This window comes from Anomalospiza imberbis, chromosome 27 (assembly GCF_031753505.1).
Source record: "Anomalospiza imberbis isolate Cuckoo-Finch-1a 21T00152 chromosome 27, ASM3175350v1, whole genome shotgun sequence".
Classification (NCBI taxonomy): Eukaryota; Metazoa; Chordata; class Aves; order Passeriformes; family Viduidae; genus Anomalospiza; species Anomalospiza imberbis.
The window spans coordinates 4,933,212-4,947,185 of record NC_089707.1 but is presented as its reverse complement, the minus strand read 5'-3'; the positions used below and the strand labels follow the sequence as shown (position 1 = coordinate 4,947,185).

General features: G+C 50.0%; 2 protein-coding genes and 1 long non-coding RNA gene across 6 annotated transcripts in view; 2 read left to right on the top strand and 1 right to left on the bottom strand.

The window, feature by feature from the left end:
- The window catches only part of UPF1 (UPF1 RNA helicase and ATPase), a 25,900-nt gene extending 24,009 nt beyond the window's left edge, over positions 1–1,891 (bottom strand). For both annotated transcript variants that reach the window (XM_068173955.1, XM_068173956.1), the window contains exon 1: positions 1,618–1,891. In XM_068173955.1, coding sequence (XP_068030056.1) covers positions 1,618–1,842 — 225 coding nt within the window. In that variant the 5' untranslated portion in view covers positions 1,843–1,891. The remainder of the gene's footprint in view (positions 1–1,617) is intronic.
- COPE (COPI coat complex subunit epsilon) overlaps positions 1–13,974 on the top strand; it is a 200,031-nt gene that overhangs the window by 62,627 nt on the left and 123,430 nt on the right. The window lies entirely within an intron of this gene.
- LOC137463051 (uncharacterized) lies at positions 1,661–13,974 on the top strand. The gene is made up of 4 exons (XR_010993834.1): positions 1,661–1,801; positions 4,374–6,488; positions 7,701–7,831; positions 12,578–13,974. It is a non-coding gene; the product is annotated as an uncharacterized lncRNA (long non-coding RNA).

Genomic DNA, 13,974 nt, shown 5'->3' with positions numbered 1-13,974 from the left:
GCACGACCACAAAAGATTGCAGAAACTCAAAACCATCCTGATTTTTTAAAAAAATCAACATAAAACCCCTTCCCTTTAGCCAGGAGACAAGACCAGTACCTGAAGGTGCTCTCCAAAGCTTTTATTACTTTTTTTTTCACTTTGACTTCAAAGGTTTTTCAAACATGTTTAGACAAAAAAAAAAAAAAAAGCCAATTAATTATCCTCTTGTCTGGACTTTCTGCTTATGAGGCTGATTTTGGGGTGGTTTTTCTTCTCCTTGGCCACAAATTCCCTACTGGGAGCTCTGGAGTGATCACAACCTATTAAAAGGTTTAAAATTAAATGTGATTAAAATTCTCTTTTGATGTATGCACGCAGAGATTTTACTGCAGGTAGAAAATAATTCTGATCTCTCGATGCTCAAACTGGATCAATTCTACCAAATCCAAAAGCTGCAAATAAACAGAAAATAACCCAACAGCTCTGAGCTCTGTGACTCACAAACACAGTGACCTGAGCACATCCCATCACCGAGCACTTTCAGGCACGAAAACTGATTTAATTTGTGCTGGGATGGAGGCCCAGGACAGGAGAAAGCCTCGCTCAGTCCTGCCCTGCACACCTGTGGAGCTGGATGTGCTCCCTGCTCCCACTGTGCTGCACTCACACACCCACCCGGGGCAGCTTTTGCAAAGAAAAGGACAAAAACCAGGTCCAGGATGCTTGGTTTGGGCATAAAAACTCACCTAAAACTCTCAACTCCTCTTTAAACTCGCCCCTTAACACGTGGCTGATGTGCAAGCATTTAATGGTTAGTAATGGGATTTCTGTGAGGCACCTGAATACTCCACGATCTTCAGACTGGAGGAAAGTGTGGCTTTTTTAAAAATACGGGAGAGTTCTTCGGTGGTTTTGTTGTTTACTAGGGGCACACTGGGATTGTTACCTTCATTTGCTGCACTTCTTGTCAGCTGTAATCCTAATTCCTCCCCTGCCTACGAGTTGTCAATTGCCAAATAAATACAATGTCATTCTCTTTTAGGTACCAACTGCAAAAATAATAATTAAAAAAAAAAAAAACAAAAAAAACCCACCAAAACTAAAACCTGCTTTTAAGGCAGGAGGACCCAGAGCTCGGAACACATCTCAGGCCTGCCCCTGCCACACAACCCCCAAACAAACCAGCCCAACAGCCGTGCAGCACAGAAAGTGGAAACTGAAATCAAAAAAATTAACACTCATAGTAATAACAAGAAGGAATTAAAGCGCAGTGTAGCGAGGGGAAGCCAAGGAGCCGAATTTCCTCAGCGCCCAACTTTGCATAACCAAACACCACCCAAACCCCGCGTCTGTTTTAAGGAGAAAGAACCTGAACCGACACCCAGCCTCGGCGCTTTGTAGTTGGCTTTTTTTTGGGGTTTTTTTTTTTTTTTTCCCCCCCACCCCTCCCTATCGCAACGACACAACTATCGCGACTCGCCCAGCCGGCCGCGAGTTTCCTCGCTGCAGCAGCTCGCTGCAATCCCGCCTCCCGGGGCTCCCGCTCCCCGCCCGCCTCGGGGGGGACCCGGGCGCCCGACGCCGCCCGCCCCTTCCGGACCCCCCCGCTCCTCCGCCGCCTCACGGCCCCCTCACCTGCGCTTCCAGCGGGCCCGGAGCTCCCTGCCCCGCGCCGGGGGGCCCCTGGCCCTGTGCCGGCCCCGCCTGGCCGGGCCCGGGCGGGGTCTGGGTCTGGCTGGGGAGGGTGAAGTCGGTGAACTCGAACTCGGAGCCCTGCGTGTCGGCGCCGAGCAGCTCGGCCTCCTCGGTGTCCAGGAAGGTGAGGGTCTGCGAGCTGGGGCCGTACGCCTCCACGCTCATGGCGGCGGCGTTTCCTCTGGGGCCGGGAGCTTTCGCCCCCGCCGCCCCCGGCTCCCCGCCCCGCACCCCGGGCCTCCCCCTCAGCGGGGCCCGGGCGGCCGCGCTACGCGAGCGGCGGGATCCGCCGCGCGCACCAGGCCGCGCGCCTCCCCCCGCCTCCTCCCGCCGCCCCAACACACACACAAAAACGAACCCGCCGCCGCCGCCGCCGCGCTCGGGCCGGCTCGCCGGGCGGCCCTCGGTGTGGGGGGGGGGGGGGGGTGCGCCAAGGGGCGGGAGAAGGGAGAGGAGCGGGGCCGCGTCCGAGCGCCGGTGCGGCCGGGGTTCCGAGCGCCCGTCCGGCCGCGGCCGCCGCGCGCCAGGCCCGTGAGCGGTGACGCGGAGCGCGCGCGGGGGGGGGGGGGGGGGGGGACGCGCCGGCGGCAGCGCGCGCGCGCGCGCGGGGAGGAGGGAGGGGCCGGCGGGCGGGCGCGGGTGACGCACACGCGGCACGCACGGGGGCGCCCCGCCCGCCCTGCAGCGCGCATGGGGAAGGGGCGGGGCTTGGCCCCTGAGTGACACGGGGGGAGGGGGGAGAGGGGGCGGCCAATGGGGGCTTGAGGGGAAGGGGGAGGGGAGGCGGGGGGGTGCGCGCCCCGCCCGCCCACTGCACGCGGTGGGGAGGGGCGGGGTTTGGCCCTGAGTGACGGGTGTGGCCGCCAATGGGCCATCGAGGTGGGGGTGTTTGATTCTGAGTGACGGGAGTTGCAGCCAATGAGGGTGAGAGGGCGGGAGTGGGCGCTCCACCCACCGTCGCACACCTTGTGGGCGGGGCTTATCTCTGAGTGACTGCCCTGGCAGCCAATGGGTTCTTGATATTATGGGGTGGGCGGTGCCTGGCTCTGAGTGACGGCTGTGGCAGCCAATGGGACATCGAGGTGAGGGGCGGGGGCTGAGGTGGTGGAGAGGTCACTGAGATGGATGTGGTGGCACTGGACCCTCGTGAGGGGCTGAGGGGGTGGACAGGTCACCCTGAGGGGACATGGTGGACACTTAGGAGGGGCTGCGGTCCTGGAGAGGTCACCCTGAGGGAATGTGGTGGCACTGGACAGATGTGAGGGGCTGAGGTCCTGGAGAGGTCACTCTGAGGGAACGTGCGGGCACTGGACACTCGTGAGGGGCTGAGGTGTGGAGAAGTCACTGTGAGGGGACCTGGTGGCCCTGGACACTCATGAGGGGCTGAGGTGTGCACAGGTCACTGTGAGGGGATGTGGTGGCACTGGACAGATGTGAGGGGCTGAGGTGTGCACAGGTCACTGTGAGGGGACATGGTGGCACTGGACACTTTGTGAGGGGCTGAGGGGACGTGGTGGCACTGGACCCACATGAGGGGCTGAGGTCCTGGAGAGGTCACTGTGAGGGGACGTGGCGGCCCTGGACACTCGTGAGGGGCTGAGGTCCTGGAGAGGTCACCCTGAGGGAATGTGGTGGCACTGGACACTCGTGAGGGGCTGAGGTGTGGAGAAGTCACTCTGAGGGGACGTGGTGGCACTGGACACTCGTGAGAGGCTGAGGTGTGCACAGGTCACTGTGAGGGGACATGGTGGCACTGGACACTCGTGAGGGGCTGAGGGGACGTGGTGGCACTGGACACTCGTGAGGGGCTGAGGGGACGTGGTGGCACTGGACCCACATGAGGGGCTGAGGTCCTGGAGAGGTCACTGTGAGGGGACGTGGCGGCCCTGGACACTCGTGAGGGGCTGAGGTGTGCACAGGTCATTCTGAGGGGACGTGGTGGCCCTGGACACTCGTGAGGGGCTGAGGTCCTGGAGAGGTCACCCTGAGGGAATGTGGTGGCACTGGACACTCGTGAGAGGCTGAGGTGTGCACAGGTCACTGTGAGGGGACGTGGTGGCACTGGACACTCGTGAGGGGCTGAGGTCCTGGAGAGGTCACTGTGAGGGGACGTGGTGGCCCTGGACACTCGTGAGGGGCTGAGGTGTGGAGAGGTCACTCTGAAGGAATGTGCTGGCACTGGACACTCGTGAGGGGCTGAGGTGTGGAGAGGTCACTCTGAAGGAATGTGCTGGCACTGGACACTCGTGAGGGGATGGGGACACTGCGGTGACAGTGGGGTCACCTGTGCCCACCATGAGCTGCCAGCTCTGCCCGTTCCCTTGGAAGTGACGGGAGGGACACGGGGTTAAGTGGGAATTAAGGATCGGGAATTACAGTAATTCCTGCTCCAGCTGTAATTCCTGTCACACCTGTAATAGCCCTCAGCCCTGAGGGAAAGCTGAGCCGCTCTGGGCGTGCTGGACTGGGGATTCCATGAGGTCAAGGCCGTGCAGAGAAGGGGGCACCACATTTCTACCTTGAAATAAACCCAAACTTTGGATTTACCCTCATTCCGTCTGATCAGCACACAATAAATCCCTTCTAAGTGTTGGGAAAGGCTGGATATTCAGTCCCTCTTCCCTTCCACGTTCAGATGCAAATATGTATCTTCTCTTATAAATAACTTGGATTTTATATTCTTGCTTTTGGTGTAGGATAAAGCCCAGCCTGAAACAACGTGTACCAGATCTGCAGCTGCTGGGCTGAAAAGATGGAGATTGGAAAACATCCTTGTCCTGGGAATATTGTGCAGCAAAAGGAGAGGGGAAAAAAACAAATCCAGAGAACGCGGGAGTCACCACTTCTGCAGAGAGACTGAATTCATCTTACTTTTAAGCAGAATAAACTGTTCACACCAAAGCATAACGGGGAGAAAGTATGAAATAAAAAAAAAATATATAGTACAAAGCCAGGTGGCTGCTTGCTGCAAACACTTTTATTTATTAATAAACACACCACACTCCAAACGTTTGGCTGCTTGACAGAATCCTCAAAAGTCTTGGAAAGGGATCAAAGTTCTGCTGCTCTGCCGGGTTCCTCTCCCTGTTCCTGCCACAACTCGGGGAATAACGGTGAGGAACAGTCCCTCCTGTGCCAGTGCCAGGTGGATTTGTCCCCTGAGGGTGGCGGTGGGGACACTTCGGTGCTGCTGTCTGAGGTGCTGAAGCTGCAGATCCCCCGCCACGGCCTGCGTGGAACTGGAAAAGCAGCTGGAAAACCAAACTGGTTTAAACTGGAGGTTGAAATTCTCTTTATACCAACGCAGAGCAGAGGCATGTGGATTTCGGGGTAACTTTGCTTCATTGCAACGCTGGAAGCTCTGGGGGGCCACTTTGGAGCTTTTAAGGATAAAATGGATGCACAGCCAGGCTACAGAGCTGCCAGGCTGTATTTTTTTTTTTTTTTTTTTGTGTGTTTCGTGCAAGTTTTCTCCCTCAAATCCGGGCTGCTGCAGAGGAGAGGCTGTGACTCACTGGGCTTGACTGCTGTGCAGCCGGTATGGAATTCAAACAGGCAAAAGCTGGCACAATTCCCTGCTGAGCTCCCCATTCCCCTGCAGATCAGAAGCTGGGATTCACAGGAAGAGAAGAAACGTGAGTGAATTCATGTTTTAAAAGATGGTTTCTGCTCGCAGGAGGTGCAAACGTGCCGGTGATTATCCCCAGGTGCTGATGAGGAGTGACAAACCCGAGCAGCTGGAGGTGCTGGGGAGAAATCCCAGCCCTGGGAATAAGAAGAGGCCTTTCCTTGAACCTGATTTGAATTCCAGAGCCCAGCAGCTCTGGGATTTGCTGGCATCATCATCATCCTCCTCCTCCTCCTCCTCTCGGGGCTGTGAGGGGAAGGCAGGAATGGGATTGGTCTCCAGGAATTCCCAGCCATGGAGATAAGGCTGGAACAGCTCCATGACGTGAGGGGGGCGCAGCCAATGGAGCCCAGGCTGGCCAAAACGGGGGGAAAATGGGATATTTTTATCCTGGCATGGAACAATTCGGGTTAGGGGGAAGTGAGGGTGGAGCAGGGATCAGGTGGGGAGGGAGGAGCTCAAGGGAAGCTCCCACCCAGAGCAATAAATGCACCCAGGATGTTCATTAAGGACAATAAATGCACCCAGGATGTTTATTAAGGACAATAAATGCACCCAGGATGCTGATGAAGCAAATTAATTGCTTTATCTCCGCCCTGCTCTGGTCACATATTTTTATTTAGTGCTCAGGGAGCTCAGAGGGTTTAAAAATCACAGAACTCCAGGATGGTTTGGGGTGGAGGGACCTTAAATCCCATCCATTCCCTTGGGCAGGGGCACCTCCCACTATCCCAGGTTGTTCCAGCCCCATCCAAGCTGTCCTTGGGATGGAGAATCCACACCAATCTCTTCCAGTGCCTTTCATAATAAAGAATTTCATCCAAATGCTCCATTTTCTTCATTTTCTGTCTCTGTGTTTTGCCTTTTTCTCCCCTTTTTCCTTAAAAAAAACCCTAAATGAAAATCCCTTAAAATTTTATTTATTTCACTCCACCTGAATACCAATAAATGAAAGAATAACAAAAAAATCTGTTTTTTTAAAATAAAAATATTCTCAATGCTGATAAAATTCCAATAAGATATTTTTTATTATTTTTTTAAAGGGTTAAACCCATAGGAAAAAAAAAAATTGGGAATGAGTTTTTCCAGTGCAGCTGGGCCATTTCTCCCGAGTTACCACGAGAGGGACACAGAAGGAAAGCAAAAGGAGCTGGGAAAGAAAGAATCCGAGGACCAGCTCGAGGTGGGATCATAGCAACACATTTCCCTTTTGTCTGGGAATTTCTGGGATCACAGCACTCCTACAGCTCCCATAAAATCCACCAAAATCCCTGAAATTCTAAATTCGTCCCATAAAATCCTAAAACATCTTCACAGATAACGGGTAAGAAACGCGAATGGGGTTTTTTCCCCCCCAGATTTTCCTCATTTTCCTCAGCTTTTTCCCTTTAGAACGTCAGGACAGGGAGAGGTTGAGCTGGCTGGGATTTTGTTCCGTCCAGGAGCAGCAAATCCCACAGGATTTTGTGGGTTTGGGGAGGTATTTCTGTTTATTCCCAGCGACTTTTTGTTTGTGGAGGTTGGGGAGGTATTTCTGTTTATTCCCAGGGAATTTTCACTAATTAACAGCTGATGATGCAAATGCCAGGAAATCCCAGATCCCATAAAATTCCTGCATGGAACAAAGGCCCCATAAAGCCCCCTGAAGTAAATATTGAATATTTCGTGGGCTCTTGTGGAATTACAAATCCCAGTCCTGAAATGCCCTGGAATGAATTAATGCAGAGTGGATTTTTCGGGATCTGCAGTTGATTCATCCTTAATGGCAGCAAAGCTTCACTTCCAGCCCTGGCTGGGCAGGCTGGGATTGGGATAAAAATGCTGGAAAAAAGGAAAATGGGAGGAAAAATCCTTTTTTTTTTTAAGAATGATAACTTTATGGACTTCAGTCTTACATTTCTTTGACAGCATTTTAACATCACATTAAATAGTCCATTGAGTGCTGAACACAGAGGTCATATTTGTATATTTGTATATTTGTATATTTATATATTTATATATTTATATATTTATATATTTATATATTTATTTTATAATTACATAACTATTTGTATTTTTCCATTTCTATTTCTACACTACTGTATTTCTATATTTTTAGAGTTTTATATTTTATATTATTGTATATACCTAATTTTATATATTTTTTTTTATTTTTACCAAGCCCTTTAATGCCCAGAATGCTTTCAGAAGCTAAGGACATCTCCAAAAAGTGTTATTAAATACATGTAAGAATGTCTTTAATTTACCAGAAACTTTAGTGCAACAGGAAATGCAAATCCAGCTCTGATTTCAGTGGAGAAGATTCACAGAAAAGGGTTTTTCCTCATGATTTTGTTTTTTGCTTTTATCCTTCGGCAAATTGTGATGCATCTGATTAATTCTGCTTTACCTGCAGGTTTAATTTGGGATAAATATTCCCAGACCAAGTCACGGGGATGTATCTCCATGAAGGAAAAGGAGGAGAAGATTTTGGCCAAAATCCAGGGATTTTGAATGAAGAAAGTTCTCAGAAATTAAGGATGGTGAGTGGCATTAAAAGATAGCGGAGAATAAAAGATAAATAGTAAAAGATAACAGCAGGAGATGAAAAGGAAATGAAACTTGGTGCTCTAAACCAGCTCCAAATGGATGCTATCAATAAAGAAATAAATAAACTCCAATAAATTGGGGTTGAATATTAAAATAAGAATTAAAAATACTGAGTTTCAGTGGGAAATTTGAAATCCTTCCCTCCAAAAATGTGTTAAAATTCCCTTTCCTTGAAAAGAGCTGAAACAACAGGACAGGACCTGGATTCACGGAATTAATGTAGGGAAAAAAGCTTTTTATGGGCAGAACTTGTGCCTTTTGTAGGTTTTTAGCTGCAGAATCACCATGTGAAGATAAAACTCACTAAGGAAAAAGCCAAGAGTTCCTAAAATCCAAGGGAAAAAATGCTGGAATTCCTGAATTTATTCGAGGAGATCTTTGGGAGGATCTGTTCCCTATTAAAGCTGCCTTTGGAAGGAGCAGAATTGTTAAAAATCCTCAGTTTCCAAAGGGGCATCGACAGCTCTTGGGAAAAAAAAAAAAAAAACCAAAAATAAGGGATTTCTCCAAAGCAGATGTTGTTGGAGCTGAGCTTAAAAACAAAATGTGGAGCTCTTGATGGGCTCCAAAATGTCCCTGTTTGTTGGGATTCCTGGCAGCTTTCCTGGGCAGATGGAGGTGATTGTGGAGTAATGGAAAATCCAGGCTTCCCACAGGGCTGGGATGTGTGTGTGGGGCTGGTGATCCTCCCCAAAAAGAGAGGAAAATGGGGAATTTCCAGGTTATCCCGTGGAAATTTGGGGTTGTGGGCAGTTTTAGCTGGTTTTTGATGTGGTGGCAGCTGATTTCTCCTCAGATTTTGTGCTGATGCAGGTTTTTACTTTTGGGGCAGGCAGAACACTCAGGGTTAAACCTGAGGTTGGGTCTGTATCGTCAAACAAAAAAAAAATTCACTTCAAAATCAGGAATTTTGGAGTCCCACCCTGGCTTTTTCTGTGCTTTTGGTGTAAGGGAATAACATATTTACATTCTCTGCCTAGAAAATAAATCCTCCCAAGGAAATCTTTCTTTCCTGCTGTGGAAAAATCTTAATTTGGCTCTTAGTGTACGGAATCAATAATTGGGGTTTGGCTGCGTGTCCCAACATGTCCAAGGTGTGTTTGGCCACACCAGGACTTCCAGGAGGGCTCCAGGACCAAACACCCTCAGTCAAAAATACCCCAAAACAGGAAAATTTCATTTTCTGGCCTCCATCCCTGAAGAATTTTCCTTTTCAGTCCCTTTTGATGTTAAATTTGCTCAGCTTGGCCTTATCTTTTCCTTGCAAATACTCCAAGTTTGGACAACAAGGAGTGTAAAGTCACTTATGCTTCCACAGCTGTAGGAAAAACTGGCGATATTTCATCAAGTTGAAGTTTCTTTTTCATTTTTGCTGAACAAAAATCAAGCAGAATTGAGGGAACCCGAAAGTGTTGGGTGTTGCAGTTGTTTTGCCATCGTGGAAGGCCTTCCAAGGAGCTGTGTTTGTCGTGTCTGGGGGGATGGTTTTAGGAAGGGGAAGGAATGTTTTCCTTGCAGAATTCTGTGGATTTCAGGAGGAATCCAGCCAGGGCTGCCCTCAGGCAGTGAATGGTCTCAGTGTAGTTTTGTGAGGCCTTCCCAGAAGTCAGGAGTTCCTTGGAAATGAACCCAGGAATGCCACCAAACAGCCTGGGAAGAGATCAAGGGGGCTGTGGGCTCCCAGACTGTCCCACATTCCCAAAGGGGAACATTCCCATTCCACGAGGGCACCAACACCCTCAAACAGAGGGACCCTTAAACTCTGGGCCTGCCTCTACGTGCTGGCAAGGTTTCCCCTCATCCCACCGATGTTCAGGACTCTTCCAGCCGCTCCCTTTGCCAAGGATGATGACTTTTCCCTTTTTCCACGTGGTTCCACAGCCTGGGGAGGGATCCTTCCCCCCAAACTGGTGGTGCTGGGCCCTGGCACCGCCTCAGGCCGGGCGAGGATCGTGATGGAAACACCTCAGCGCCTCCCTGGCCCGGGCCCAACCGCTCCTCCAGAGCCACCGGAGCCTCCTGGCTGCTCCGTGGGCTGTGTGAGGAGGCAGAGTTCCCACTGGGAAGGGCAGCCAGCTGGACAGGAGGGAATCATCACTGCAAAGGCCATGGAAATTCAGAGATAAGGACTTTTTCCATGCTGTTCCCTCCAGGGTCACCAGCAGAGCCGGGATTCACATTGCAGAGGCTGCCACAGGTGCTCTGATGGACGTGGAGCCTGGTGGAGTTGCTGGATTCTGAGCACGGCCTGTGGCAGCACAGCAAACCCATGGAGGAGTCTGGAAACTCTGAACTGGGGCTGGTTTTGCTAAAAACGGCACCGCTGGCCTTGATTTATGAGCAAACAGAAGTTTGCAAACGGCCTCGGGAGCCTGGCCCAGAAATCCATGAGCCTGATGTCATGTGGAGAGGGCCCAGAACACGGAATTATTTTTATGGAGTTGTTAGCAAGTGTTATTAAAAAATTGAAATGTTCAATTGGATTATTTTTTTTTTTTTGGCTATAGGATGAGGGCAGAGCAGAAGTCCTGGAATGGATGTGGACAAGACATTCCAGTTCTGGGCCACCCTTCCTGGCTCCAGATGAGAGCACGGCTTTGCTGGAAGAGGGGATTGCAAAAGGGGATGTGAGGGAGGTCTGGAGAGCAATAATTTTAAACAGCACTTCAGCCATGATGTCATTTCAGCTGAAAAATAATGTTCAAGTTTGGGCAAGCAGAGCCCGGGGCCAGCAGCCAGGGTGGGGAGGAACTGCAGCAAAATGGAAAGTCCAAAGCGTGGAAGGTCATGGTGGAAAACCAAATCAGAATAACCCTGAAGAAAGGTGGATAAAAAGCCTGGAATTTTCTGTGAGCATGAAGATTCCAAGGAAATGGAGGGGAGGAAGATGTTCAAACCCTGGACAGGGGTTTTCACTCCTCTGTCTGGAAGTCAGAAGCCAAATTCTGGAGCACAGGAACAGCCTGAAGGATTGTTGTGACCCCAAACTGTGATCCCAGAGTGATCCTGAGCTCTTCTCCTGGGATTTAACCCAAATCCAGCCAAAATCTGCATCCACCTCCTTGCCTGAGGAGGCCAAAAGGCTGGAACGACCGAGGGATGTTGTTCCATTATGATCTGGACATCAAAAATGCCATCTAAAAACTGCTTTGTGGGGTTGCTCCCTCACGGGCTGAAATGGAGGATCACCCTCGGGCCAGGCTGTAGGATCAGCCCTTTCCATGGGGTTTTAAATGAATTCCCACTAACCCAGCCATAGAACGCTGAGGCTTGGTCAGCCTTGGATAAAGCCTCGCACATTTTGTCCTTTTTTCGTTCCCTGTTCCACCACAAACCTCAGCTGGGGGTGAAAAAACCCAACAAAGCAAGCAGAGGAAGGGGCACCTGCAGCTGGAAATGACAAAAAGCTCCTGTTTCAGGAGGAGATTTAGGACTTGGAGCTCCCCAGGAACAACTTCTCTTCCCGCTGTGCTGGGAGCCAGGAATGAGCTCAGGCTGTGAGATCAGATTTTGCTGAGTCTACAGGGTTAGGCTTGTTCTTTCCTCTTTTCCAGAAGTCCTCCTCTCCAAGCCATGCCTGGATATTTGATTTCCTTGGGAAATCTCGGCCCTCTCAGCAGCTTTTGCTGCCTTTTGTATCCGGGACACTCAACTCTGCCAGCAGAAAAAGTTGCTTTTGTCATTCCCACTTCTCCACCTGAGGCGTGGGGTTCCTGGAATCCTGTGAGCTTTTCCTGGAAGAAGTGGTGCAGGCCGGAATGGCTTGTGCAGAAAGCACTCCAAGGCTGCAGAGATGTCCAGGAGGCAGCTGGAATTTAGGGAGAGCTCTTGGAATTCTCTCTCCTGGTGGGTATTTCTCTGGCTGTTGATGAGCACCCAACGTGCTCTGGCTCGAGGGGAGGTTCAGGGAAGAACCTGACCCTGTGCTGGCCAAAAGGAATAGGAATTTTATGCAGGGAACACTGCAAAAATGCAGAGAATTGACGTGGTCTCCATCTGGAATTCAAATTAAAGGGATTTGGGACCATCACAATCAGGCCAAACCTGTGCCCTTGCAATTTTTGGGTAGGAAGAGCAGTTCCGATGAAGCAAGGGCTGACTCTGGATCTCTCCACAGCCCATAATTATGGAAAAAGGGCAGCTTTGCCCTTGAGGCTGTTTTTCAACTCTGGGTGGGGTCGGGAGAAGGCATTGCCAGCACTCTCCAGAGCCAGGTCATTCCTGGGAGATTTCTGGGGCTGAGATTTTCTGGAAAACTCCAGAGGTTTGGGTCAGTCTCCATCCTCCTTCTTTCTGGAGAGCTTCCCATCCCTTGTGAGCCTGCACACGCCGTTTTTCCATTTCTCTGGAAGTGACCAAAACCCCAAAACACCCCCAGAGCCTGGATGATGCTGAATTTTCCTCTGAGCTCATCGAGGATGTCCAAAGCAGCACCATTTGCAGATGGGGCCAAGAATCTGTAATGTCTCAAAGTTGAGCAAAATAAAACGTGTGTGAGAGAAGAGATGGGTGATAAGGGGAGCTGAGGGGTGGGAGCCAGGAAAAAGATGGATTTGGGAGCCCAGTGGTTGTCCCAGAAGCCATGAGGGGGTGAAATGAGCATTTCCACGAGTGCAGCTGTTTGTTTGAGCCTCTTTAATTAATTGTTTTGATTTACATTCGTTAATTACCTTCAGGAAGGAGCTGCAGCTCCAGACTGAGAAGATTCTCCTGCATGGAAGTGTTTCCCACTGTTCCCCAACTGCTGCAGGTTTTTATTTCTGTATTTTCCTCTCTTTCTTTTATTTGGAAATTCATCTTTTTATTGGAGGAAATCTTTCTTTGGAGAGAGACAAAGGACAGGGTGAGGAATCCTGAGGGTGTCCCTGTCCTTGCCCATGCCCAGAGCATCTTTGTGCATTCATCCTGCTCACAGCCAGCATTATCCTTGCTGGAAAACCTCTGGAATGCCTCAGGAAATCCCTGGGAAGGGGACACAGGGTGAGGAACTGACACACCGGGGGCTGTCCTGGGATTGTCCCTCTCTGCTCAGCCCCCAAGAGCTGGGATCCTTCCGTGCTCAGGATTTTGGGAGCAGTTCCCAAAGGAATTAAAAGCAGTTTTTGAGGAAGAAAACTTCCTTCTGGTGTGCTGGGGATGAAATATCAGCTGAAAGGGGGGCAGGCAAAAAGGATCGAGACAAAGCTCTGCTCCACCACCCCCAGAAGAGGAAGAATTTGGTAATAAATCAATTTTTTTGTTCAAGATTCTCATCTTGCCAAAGGACAACGAGACCACTTCAAAGAACAGCACGGAGAATTTGCTGGTGCTTCCTCTATCCCTCTTTTCTTTGTGTTCTTCACAAATCTCCCCATTCCACAGCAAAAAACCCCACCTATCCTGGAGAGTTCTCATTGTAATTCAGAAGGTTTTCTCCCCCAATTTCCTATATAAGAAAAAGCCCTTTTTCTTCACACAAGTGTTAAATGACTCCTATTAAAACCGAATTTAAGTGAATAGAAGTGAATCTAATCTTTTCCTGAGACGAGGCAGAGAATATTACATTCAATAATCAATTTATTTCCCCCCTTTTCTCTGTCCCACTCAGTATTTCCAGTTGGGAGAAAGGGAATTAACACACAGTGATCGATCCTTTCTTCCTCTCCTTACAACTTAAATCTCATTTCCAGCAGGGAAAAGGTTTCTGTCTCCTGCCAAGAGCTGGCTGCAAAATCATTTGTACAGAGCACCTCTTTGATCACTGGTGTCCTGAAAAGACCTGATTGCTAGGTTTGCCTTTTTCCAGCTGTTAAATTACCCTAGATATCTTCCTGCTGGATTTGTTGAGGGTTTTTTTTTAATGGAAAAGGGGAAAATTGGGAGGGGAAACCCAGACCCTGTTGTAGTCAGTGAGAGGAAGAGGCAAGAGAAGTGGCATTACTTTTGAATTAATTAATTAAAAGTTGGTTTTTTGCTGTGTATTCAGGAGATTTGGGCAGGTTTCCTTAAGAAAAGCCCTGGCATGGAAAATCTCTGGAGTTCCCTTGGGATGCCCACAGAAAGGGCAGCTCTGGGGGCAGTGTGGCCACAATTCCTGGGAA